Source organism: Bremia lactucae, linkage group LG10 (genome assembly GCF_004359215.1).
Source record: "Bremia lactucae strain SF5 linkage group LG10, whole genome shotgun sequence".
Taxonomy (NCBI): Eukaryota; Oomycota; class Peronosporomycetes; order Peronosporales; family Peronosporaceae; genus Bremia; species Bremia lactucae.
In genome coordinates this window covers 3,825,313-3,836,759 of record NC_090619.1, presented here as the reverse complement: position 1 = coordinate 3,836,759, position 11,447 = coordinate 3,825,313, and the positions used below count along the sequence as shown (strand labels likewise).

General features: G+C 47.4%; 3 protein-coding genes across 3 annotated transcripts; 2 read left to right on the top strand and 1 right to left on the bottom strand.

Moving 5' to 3' along the window:
• Positions 1 to 254: 254 nt before the first annotated feature.
• CCR75_009210 (uncharacterized protein) lies at positions 255 to 5,442 on the top strand (the record flags this gene model as incomplete). Its single annotated transcript, XM_067967253.1, has 8 exons — positions 255 to 419; positions 502 to 3,705; positions 3,783 to 3,891; positions 3,962 to 4,310; positions 4,364 to 4,433; positions 4,496 to 4,702; positions 4,770 to 5,010; positions 5,103 to 5,442. 2 exons carry the CDS (start codon positions 255 to 257, stop codon positions 2,797 to 2,799), a joined length of 2,463 nt encoding a protein of 820 aa, XP_067814648.1. The 3' UTR covers positions 2,800 to 3,705; positions 3,783 to 3,891; positions 3,962 to 4,310; positions 4,364 to 4,433; positions 4,496 to 4,702; positions 4,770 to 5,010; positions 5,103 to 5,442.
• A 142-nt stretch (positions 5,443 to 5,584) lies between these two features.
• On the top strand, positions 5,585 to 7,042 carry CCR75_009209 (uncharacterized protein; the record flags this gene model as incomplete). Its single annotated transcript, XM_067967252.1, has 6 exons — positions 5,585 to 5,725; positions 5,804 to 6,128; positions 6,187 to 6,470; positions 6,553 to 6,628; positions 6,690 to 6,808; positions 6,840 to 7,042. The coding sequence occupies exons 1-6, from the start codon at positions 5,710 to 5,712 to the stop codon at positions 7,040 to 7,042; spliced, it is 1,023 nt and encodes a 340-aa protein (XP_067814421.1). The 5' UTR covers positions 5,585 to 5,709.
• A 183-nt stretch (positions 7,043 to 7,225) lies between these two features.
• On the bottom strand, positions 7,226 to 9,389 carry CCR75_009208 (uncharacterized protein; the record flags this gene model as incomplete). The annotated part of the gene is made up of 4 exons (XM_067967251.1): positions 7,226 to 7,319; positions 7,385 to 7,492; positions 7,561 to 9,148; positions 9,212 to 9,389. The coding sequence occupies 4 exons, from the start codon at positions 9,387 to 9,389 to the stop codon at positions 7,226 to 7,228; spliced, it is 1,968 nt and encodes a 655-aa protein (XP_067814383.1).
• Between the last annotated feature and the right edge of the window lie 2,058 nt (positions 9,390 to 11,447).

Below are 11,447 nucleotides of genomic sequence, written 5' to 3'. Positions count from 1 at the left end.
GACTGTGTAACATTAGGGCAACTCTAGCCCGTTACAAAAACCAAAATTTGAACTTCAGGCAAACTAAGTTCTTTAAAGCTCAATTATCTTTTTGAACGTCTAATTCAAACCCCTTCTTCAGAATGCAAACTAAAACGAATTGACGTTGACGCGATTTAACGATTGCACAGCACTGTTGTTAAATAAGCAAATCACGTGCGGCTGAGATTGCACGGTTACAGAGCTAATACAATTACCTTGCACAGAGAGATGACATGGCTGGTGTAAGTATACGTATGCGGGATGGGCGATGTCATTTTTGTCAAGCGCCACCAGCCTTTTCATTTTGGGATCCGACTCAAAGCCGCTCTGTCATGTTTGCGGTAAACGCCACCGTGCGTGCCGCACGTCCGTCGTCGCTGCGCTCAACTGCTACTAAGGTGCGCCTAAAGGTTTTGATGCGTTTTCCTCATTGATGTATACGTGGCTAGATATTTCAACTAATATTTAAATGGTCTTTAGGCCAAGATGTCGTCCAGCTGCAGTGTGCCGGTGCCCCTTTCCGTGCTCGATCCGAAGGGTAGCCCCACGATTGATCAGACCTACGAAAAGATGGAAAAAAATCTTTATACCGTGCGCAAGAACAACGGCAACAAACCATTAACGCTCGCCGAAAAGATTATTTACGGCCACTTGGATGATGCCTCTACAAAGTCTAAGCGGGGTGAGACGTATCTTAAACTGCGGCCTGATCGCGTGGCCATGCAGGATGCCACGGCCCAAATGGCTGTGCTACAGTTCATCTCGTCTGGCCTGCCCAAGACTGCTGTGCCCACAACAATTCACTGCGATCATTTGATTACGGCTGAGAAGGGCTCAGATACAGACCTGGGAAACGCTAAGATTGTCAACAAAGAAGTCTACGATTTTTTGTCGTCGGCTGGTGCTAAATTCGGCATGGGGTTTTGGAAGCCTGGAAGTGGTATTATTCATCAAATTGTATTGGAAAACTATGCATTCCCTGGTGGCCTTATGATAGGAACAGATTCTCATACTCCTAACGCCGGTGGCCTGGGAATGTGTGCCGTCGGTGTTGGCGGCGCTGATGCTGTCGACGTAATGGCTGGCATGGCGTGGGAACTCAAGGCTCCCAAAGTCATTGGTGTTAAGCTGACGGGGAAACTTTCCGGCTGGACGTCGCCGAAAGATGTGATACTTAAGGTGGCAGACATTTTAACCGTGAAGGGCGGAACTGGCGCCATCGTTGAGTATTTTGGCTCCGGTGTCGAGTCCATCTCATGTACAGGTATGGGCACAATTTGCAATATGGGTGCTGAGATCGGCGCCACATGCTCAACCTTTCCTTTTACGGAGCGCATGGGCGATTACCTTCGTTCTACCAAGCGTAGCGGCATTGCCTCAGCTGCCGAGTCATTCCAAGTCAATCTTCGCGCTGACGAAGGCGCTTATTACGACCAGATTATTGAAATAAACCTGGACGAGCTTAAGCCGATGCTGAACGGTCCATTTACGCCTGACCTTGGTCACCTCGCTGGCGACGAAATGAAGGAAGCTTCTGAGAAGAACGGCTGGCCCACGGAGCTTAGCGCTGGCCTTATTGGATCGTGCACCAACTCAAGTTACGAGGATATGACTCGCTGCGCTGACCTGGCCAAACAGGCGATGGATGCTGGTCTTAATTTCAAAGTGCCTTACTATGTTACTCCGGGGTCGGAACAGGTCCGCGCTACCATAGCTCGCGACGGCATCCTGGACACATTTCTTAAGTCTGGTGCTACGGTTCTTGCCAACGCTTGCGGTCCGTGCATTGGTCAGTGGAACCGCACGGACATACCGATGGGACAGAAAAACTCGATATTAACATCGTACAACCGAAACTTTGCTAAGCGTGCTGATGGCAACCCGGCCACTCACAGCTTCGTGACTTCTCCTGAAATGGTAACAGTGAGCTCTATCGCGGGTACGACCACCTTTGATCCTGCCAAAGACACGATCAAAACTGCGGATGGAAAAAGCTTTAAATTTACTGCTCCGTTCGGGAAAGAGCTTCCACTTCGCGGCTTTGACCCCGGCGAGGAAACGTTCCAGGCTCCTCCGAGTTCAGGTGAAGGTCTAACTGTTAACGTCGACCCTAATAGCGAGCGCCTTGCTCTTCTGTCTGCATTTGACGAGTGGAATGGCGAAGATCTGTGTGAAATGCCGGTGCTAATTAAAGCTAAGGGAAAATGCACTACTGACCACATCAGTATGGCTGGTCCGTGGTTGAAGTACCGTGGTCACTTGGACAACATCTCAAACAATTTGCTGATAGGGGCTGAAAATGCTGAGACGGGCGAGACAAATAGAGTGAAGAATCAGTTTACTGGAAAATTTGACAAGGTACCAGCTGTGGCTCGCCAGTACAAGGCCGACGGCGTGAGTTGGGTTGTAATCGGCGATGAAAATTACGGTGAAGGCAGCTCTCGTGAGCACGCCGCGTTGGAGCCACGCCACCTTAACGGCCGTGCTGTGATCGTGAAGTCATTTGCGCGTATTCACGAGACTAATCTAAAGAAGCAGGGTATGCTACCACTTACATTCGCTAACCCAGCGGATTACGACAAAGTAACGGGCAATGACAAGGTCGCTATTCTAGGCTTAAAGACGTTTTCGCCAGGAAAACCTTTGACTTTGCGAGTGACTCCTGCATCGGGTGAGGCTCCCTTTGATATTACGGTAAATCACACGTTTAATGAGGAGCAGATCGCCTGGTTTAAAAACGGTAGCGCGCTGAACCTGATGAAGAAGAACAACGCGTAAGCAAGACAATTATGAATTCCACTAAAGTGATCTTGAGAGTGAATACTTCTTGAATAGTCGTTTTTGATTGGTCGTTTGTCGATGAACATTGAGAGTTAAATTAGCTGCTGTCTGCGATTTCTGCGCATCCCCTGTTTGGATCAAAACACCTTCGCTTACCATGACCAGTGCTGGACCGGAATGCGCTGGCGATCAAGACAAGTGTAATTTTTCCTAGCAAGGACTTCCGCTTGAAAGGTTGCCAAATTGCTTTGATACTCAACAATTGTGAAGGGAGAAAAACATTACAAAAGCAACTTTCAATATTTATGCTTTGTGAAAATTAAATAAAATTACACTTCAAAGACCGAATAAATATTGTCTGCTGGACAACCCAAGCATGGCAAGCAGCGGGCAAAACATCGGAGGCTACTCACCCCAGACAGGCTTCATTTTCATTTTTAATCTTATTGTGGGCGCTGGTGCGCTCACCATTCCACATGCTTTCGCCAATGTGCGAGGAGTTAGGAGAGCCAATTGCCCATATATTACTCACATCATTTGCTGCAGGTCGGGTTGATTTACGGGTCTATCGCGCTATCCTTCCTGGCGTCAATCAGCTATATGACAGCCACATTTATGTTGGAATGTATTGCGGGCGTAAATGCTCTAAAGAAATGCGCACGGGAGGTCAAAGCGGACTTAGCGGAGGCGTACGCGAAGCGGCCAAATTGCGAGCTGAGCGACAGCGACGACAGCGAGGCACAAACAGAATATGTGCCGCTAATGGTCACCAATGAAGTTTTTTTGTAAGGTATAAATGCTTGACTCTTGATGCCGAATATGCTCTAGAGTCAAGACGCGCTAGAGCGCACGCTGCGATCGAAGAATAGTAATCATACGTATTCTTTTGATTTATCCGAAAAGGTGCAATACGCTAGATATTATAGTCGTGCAAGGAAACAATAATTGCTTATATGATCGCTTACTGATTGTGCCCATAGACGGAGCTAGCTGAGATGGCAGAGCTGCTTTTTAATCACCGAGGAATCGTTGCATTCTATGCATGCATTACTGTGTATCTGTATGGTGACTTAGCTATCTATTCCGTTGGTATGATTGGTGTCGATGGACTTTTGCGCAACTTTTGAGAGCTAACGTTACAACTTGTGCTTGATACTAGCCGTCCCAAAGTCGCTGCGAGAGATTGTATGCCCACGCCCCTCAGCAGACGCTGTTGTTTGGAAGTGCTTGAACAATTTCAATAGCTCAGATATATATCGACTTTTTGTCGTGCTATTCGGCCTTCTACTTGGGCCGTTTGTTTTTGGCCATGTGAACAAGACCCGTACACTTCAGCTTGTTTCAACTCTCATACGTCATGCTTCCTTTGGATTAATGATCGTTCTAGCAGTTTTGGGAATTTATCACGGTCACGGCCAAAATGTCAAGGATGTTGTAAGCTACGAAAAGCCTGCCAACATTGCCAAATTCTGTGGTGTGTGCATCTACTCGTTTATGTGCCATCACAGGTGAGTTGGACGCGATGTGAAATTTCTATTGTCGCTAACTTTCGTTGCATAAGTATTCCGGGTCTGGTGGCACCAATTACAGACAAGCGGAGAGTTGGCGTTGTGCTTGCCTCAACTTTCATGGTAGGTTGCCATATTTCGCAACTTATTCGCGCTCGCTTATCTGTGCTTATGTGAACACGTAGGCCGTCCTCAGCGTCTATATTGTGCTCTGCACATCAGCAGTCTTCCGTTTTTCTCCGGGGGATGTTGAGGTATTATACAGCGGCAACTTTTTGTAGCATTTTTAGTACTAAGGTGATTGCTCAGGATGTATACACACTCAACTTTAAGGATAATCCAGTACAAGCGTTTAGGTACTTTTTAGGCCTGTTTCCAGTTTTCACATTAAGGTAATTAAGTACTGTCAAGTTAACGCTGTAAACTAGCCACGGTAACGATGCGTTTGCTGATGTGCAGTGCCAGCTTCCCACTTATTTGCATTACGCTACGCGAAAACATTCAATATCTTGTATTGAACATGAGCGAGTCGGTGCCGTTTAGCGCTGCCATCGCCCCTTCAAGTTGGATGTGCGGCTTTTTAAAACCGAACATATTTGCGTTGTTGGCGCTTCTGCCGCCGCTCCTGGTGGCTTTCTTCACTGAGGATGTGTCGATGTTAGTAAGCTTCACGGGTGCTTACGCCGGTTTGTGCATTCAGGTACGTGTTGTTCGAATTTGTGGATATGCGAATTTTCTCAGGGTAGGCACTTACAATTGTGCGACGTGCATATGCGCTTTGTTGTTGTCAAGTGGGTCGTCCCTACCTTGCTCGTTTTTTGCCTTCGCCGTCGATTGGCGATTGTATGGGATCAGATGCACCCGAACAAGCGCTTCGACAGTCTGGTAGTGCGTAGCAACAAGAATCAGTTTGCGAGCCCATTTGCACACCAGGCGTGGTTGTACCTGGTGCTCGGGTTATCACTGATTATAGTCATCCTTATTACAATCACTCTCGGCGCCAAATATTAAACTAGTTTAAAATTCTGCATATCAGGTATTTGCTGACAGTGCTTGGCCAATGTGGGATTCGAACCCACGCCGCAGCATTTATAGATAATGCAATAAGAGAAAAGATTGAGCTTTCGCCAAAATTTTCAAGCTCGTTTAGGCAATCAATCCTTAAAGAACAACGTCCGCCGTACTATTGGCCAATAGATGATCGTAGTCAACGGTGATAGCTTTGTACATTAGCGAAGAACAATCGAGCAGCAGATCCGGCCATTGCACTGAGCGTCGCGCATCCGCCTGCGCCTACTCACACTGTCTTGTCGTATAGTCTGCTGTAGCGACTCACGTAAAGAAGTAATAGTCTCTCCACGAGCTTAATTCTCAGTTCTTCAGCTCGTACAGGTTCCTAATGGCGGCATTTAAAGGTCCGTGAAACAAGTTACTCCATAGGCAGCGCACTATGAGACTCATCCCTTGTGCGTTTATTCCCTTCAACTGATCAGCTCCCCCACTCTCGGCCTTTTTTCGCAAAGAAGAAGACAATTTGGTAACCCAAGGACTCACGGACGTACATGGCGTGGCCATGTTCCACTCACTTTATGATGTTGGCGACCTTGTCGGCCGTGGCGCATTTTCGCTTGTATACCTCTGTCGAAGGAAGGAAACACAGCAAATCTTTGCCGTCAAGGTCATTAACAAGGCTTTATGCGTTAAGAAAAAGACGTTACGCGACGAGATCACGGTACTGCTTCGAGTCAAACACGCTAACATCATAAGCCTCGAGGAGGTCTACGAGAGTGACCAGGAACTGCTGCTTGTTATGGAAAGGTATTGCTAGCGTTTAGAATATTATATGATGTCTAATATTTTTAATGATAACTACCAGAGTCACGGGCGGCGAACTTTTCGACCGCATTGTGCGCGTCGGCGTTTATTCGGAGCGACAGGCAGCTGAAATTGTCACTAATGTCCTGCAGGCCGTTGACTACCTCCACTCGTGCCATATATTACACCGTGACATTAAACCGGAGAACATTCTTCTTGCCAGTGGTGACAGCAGTGAAGTCAAGCTGAGCGACTTTGGCATAGCAAAAATTCTCGAAGATGAAGATGACGGTGCTCGGTCTCGTGGCCGCGCGTACACAAGCTGCGGGACGGACTACTATGTTGGTTAGTGAGAGGTGAAGGCAGCCTATGTATTGGTGAGTTGCTGACGCATAGGACACATTACTACTCTCTTTGTAATGGTCAGCTCCTGAGGTCCTAAACGGAGAGGGCTACGACAGCAAGGTGGACTTATGGAGTCTTGGAGTTGTCTTGTACATTATGTGCGTGAATGCGCGCAATGATATTTGATTGTAAGTTCTGACTCACCCTTATTTAAATCAGGTTGTGCGGATTCCCCCCATTTTCGGAGGATGAAAATGGTCTCGAGTCGGTATATCTCAAAATTCGCTCTGGTGCGCTAGATTTTCCTCATCCTTACTGGACCAATGTATCAGATGGAGGTGAATAAGTTTTCTGTTGTTGATGCTTTAGCGCTTGTATTTGATGTTTTCCATGTGGTATTCCGAGTAGCCAAGGATCTAATCCGCAATCTTCTGAACGTATCAGCGCAAGATCGCTATAGTGCAGCGCAAGCTCTTGACCACCCCTGGATAAAGGGAGAGTACAGTGAGCAGCCGCTTTCGTCGGCTATCATGGAGATGAAGCGCTTTAATCAAAAGCGGCGATTTAATTAGCGCAATGTTCTTCACGGCTCTCGACGAAGATAATGGAAAGGAAGAGGAAGCGAAAATGCGGCAGCAAGCAGATTGCTGTCGGAGTCGTTGATATAGACGTTTTTCATGGTGGTCACACCGCCTCCGTGCATACATAGAAGTGCTTAGCATATAAATTGACGTGACTATTGTCTTACTTACGAATTACGTTTCCTTCGACCACCAATTGATGACAGAAGCCTGAAATTCCCGAAAATGAGTGCTCTCACGCAGAAACCGTACCCCGTCCTCTATAAGACTGCAAATCAGAGAACAAAGTTAATATAAATCTCACCATACCAAACGTTAATCCAAATACTATACCTCGATTCCTTCGTAATAGTAAATACACTTGCAATACATTCCGGAATTTCGTGAATATTCGCAAAAATGCCGTTTTGCTTTACTTCAGATACAAAGCCTACCAGCCAGCTGTCATTAAATTCAAAAAGAACTGTTGAAATGGATTAATTCAATTCAATCAGATTTGTAACACATACCTAATATTTGCGGCTGCCACCACAATGTGCTTCCCAGTCGTAACGGCCTTTGTGAAGGTCACGCCGCCTTCGAGGCAATAAACACAGCTCTTCAAATTTTTCCAGACGTACTTTAGTGGCGAGTCCATCAGCATAACTTCAAACCCGTCCATTTCCTGCAGTATTCCGGTCCTATTAAGACCGTACAAAGTTCTTGCACTTTGAAATTCGGATACGACGAACGGTAATAACGGCACCGAAAAAACTCCCGAGCAAATGACGAGAAGACCAAAAAGCACAAATGATGGACAACTTTTAGCAAACAATACTGCCATTCCAAACGTCCATGAAGGTGGAACTGCGTTAAGACTCTGCTTTAAGTACTCTATTAGTAGCTGAAGTTCACTTGTAATCTGCCGATTATTAACTTGATATCGCAAGTGACGTAACTCAACGCTAAATGTACGCACTGCTGCTTTCTCCAACGAGTCAAAATACTCCGCCAACATCCTTAATAGCATTTCCGGCGAGATATCTGTAGGTTGCTGCCAGTACTCAACGATCCAGTTGCTGAGGCCTAAAATGAACCACGCATCGAGGTCGACATGTGCTTGCATATCATTTACCACATAATTGTAAAGTCTCATAAATGCGCGTCGACAAACATCCTGTAGCTCACTTGATGAAACAGAGCCTAGCACGATGCCGCCTGCATCAATCAATGCCGGCCCGAGCAACCTTGTCGTGGAAGCCCATTGGCCACGCCAAATCACCCAGTATACAAGTGCTGTGAAATACGCTGCAAATTTTAGTCGTCTTCCTTCGCCCCACTCCCTGGCATATTGACCGGCATTGACCCGCAGAGCATTTGCAACTAATGTCCCAGCAACAAATACGACTGACGCTGCTAAACAAACATCTTGTTGCAGAAAAAGCATGAATTTTAGTTGTCCAAACACTTTCATCAGAATTGGAATGACAAAAACGATTTGCGGAGCAAGCATAAATACACCCAGTTTGTCTTGAGACGTTTGCCCCCATTTTTGCAAGAAGCTTTGAGCCTGCATCTTAAGCTGCGAGCGGTAGAAGCATATAATCAACATAGTGATCACCATAATTTTCTGTCGATGTATAATCGCTTGAGCAAGCAGACCAAGGAAAAGGAAGCCGGTACCGATTGCTACATTTCGCACATCAAATAGTTCCAAGAAAATAGATACGGCAACAATTCTAGCAAGCTTCCGCATATCAAAATGTTCAAGCATGCGCTCAAATTTGCCTTGAATCACCGCTCTCGTAATCAGTTTACCATCTTGTTCAGCAGTTCCTTCACGTCTGTTACCACTGACTTCAGAAGTAGTATGCGACTGCATCTGAGCGGTTTGCAACGAGCGCGGCATACCACCTTCTTCGGATAGCCGCATCTCACACGAACTTTCAGCCGAATCTTTTGTCGAAACGATTTTCAAAATCGGATCGACTATTTTAAATGAATTTAATACGTTGTCATCTTCTTCTTCGCTTGATTCTAGCAAATCGTTCAAAACTGCCACACGAGATTTTTTCAGACCATTCTGGAGCTCTAAGTTGTCAGGATCCAGCTTCAGTCCTTTCAAGTGTAAAACATCACAGCGTAAGTTTGTAATCTGACTAAGCATTGATGTGCTTATACCTTTTTTGTACCACGCCACGGCCTCAGTGTGCCTGCGAAGTCGAGAAAGCGCCTCCGTAAGCAGCAGAATCCAACTTATTTGTGTCTCATTAGCTTTAAGATACGTGTGCGCAGCACGCACTACTTCTTCCAAGGCACCTTCAGTTTCGCTTCGCAGCATCTGATGGTAGCGGATCATTTGCGTTGCCACTTTAAACTTAGATAATATTCCAAGAACTCGGTACTTGTCAAAGTCGAATTCATTTGACTAATCAACAACAGGAGGAACTGTAACGGGCTGAAGTTACCCTAATGTTGCACAGTCCCCGTTAAGTACACTTGGTGTACTTGAGGGGATGGTCAATTACTTGAATAAAAAAAAGTAATTAGACCCAGCACTTGGGTGTGGTGCACATTTGTGACTAACCCTTGTGTATGTAATGCACATGGGTGCATTCATATTAGGAGAAATGACGGCAAGTGTCATCCGTTACGCGAGGTATCTAGAAAGATACGCTCGCAAACATATTAGTGTTATCTACAGAGATGGCATTTTTGTTTGGTAAAAATAGGTATTTTTATTTAATGCGATTAATTTAAATTAGTCTAAAAACTACTTTCTACTTAGTAAGTGCGCACGAGGAGCCGGATTACCGCTCCAGTGACGACACTTAACCAGAGTACATAGTGCGTCGGGTGAGGTCGCTAACGCGCCCACCACAACTACCTCACTGCACGCAAGAGAAAGATGTTTAACCGCTTCCTCACTGTGCTAGGGTGTGTGGCTAAGTAGAGCGTGGCCGCATTGCGACGTGCCCGCCTACACTTGGTAGCACTTGAAATTCACACGACCCGCATCTCTGCGTGTGTACGTGAGGATGAGCCTCAACATCGATCGGGCTCATTTCCCCCACATCTCCGAACATTATCGGGAGGTGGCAGGGCATGTGGCGCAGGGACTTGGTGAACAAGCCCTGGCCAGGCTCCTGGGTAGTCCTCCTGAGCAACATGTTGCTCAGTTGGAGCAGTTTGAGGCATTCGTGCTCGGACAGCGGAGGGCCGCGTCCGAGGCACAGAGCCATGCTGCGGCGGAGTCCGTCACTCAGACTCAGGATGAGCTGAGGCATGAGCAGGCTCGGAGCGAGGCTCTCAACAGGACTGTTAAGATGATCTCTGCCCAGCCGCATCAGCCGAGGCCCATTCGGATAGACCCACCCAAGTTTGATGGAACTGCAGCGCACACGATTGTCCACTGACTTTAAGCCGTGGAGAAATAGGTGTCACGCAGCTCATCGAAGACGACAGCCGGATGGTGTCGTAGGCCATGTCGCACCTGCGCGGTAAGGCCTCGGAGTGGGCTTATTCGGCGCTTATGGCGGACAGAAAGGCGTTCCCTACATGGGCGATCTTTAAGGAAAAGATTCGCGCCATGTACCTGCCGCCGAACAACGAAGTGTTGCTTCAGGCGCGCTTCTTTGGAGCGCGACAGGCGAAGCGATCTCTGCAAGAGTATGTGCAAGAGATGCGCTCGCTGTCGGCGTCCATTACCGTAGGTCCGATTCCGGAGCACATTAAGGTGCCCACGTTTATGAACGGACTACGGCATGGCCCATCGACAGGCCCTTTTCAGAAAGGGGCCGTTGACGATGGAAGAGGCAATCCATATTGCCTTGGTTGAGGAGCAATCCTACAACAGTGTCTCGGCGACAGCTTGGTATATGCCGTCGGCCGAGAGGTCAGATGCCACTCCCATGGAGTTGGGCGATGCAGACGTTGTCTGTTATAAATACGGCAAGCGCGGCCATATGATGGCTCGCTGCTATGCCAGGGTCTCTGCTGGGGCCGGCCCAGATGCCCAGCAAGAGGACTCCCTTCCCAAAGGGCGATGGCAAGAACCAGCGTGCGAGACGCATGAGTTCTGCATCGACCACTGAGGGGTCGGGAAATGCAGGAGCGCAGTAGGTGTGGGATGCCCTACTGACGCGGACACTGAAGCTACCCCTACGTTCAGAGTTGTGGAACAAATGGGTAGCATAGTCCCTGAGGTCTCGAAATTTCGGACCTCAACCCTGCTGGTCTATAGCGCTCATGTAAGAGGCTATAACCAAGTGATGACCCTCCTAGTGGATTCGGAACCATCACAAAATTTGTGAAACTCGCGTCTCTAAGAAAGAAACCAGCGATGTTTGAGTCGCTTTGCCAGGATGGCAAGCGAGAAGAGGCGACCGCTTGTTTAGCGAACAACACGCTCGTTAAG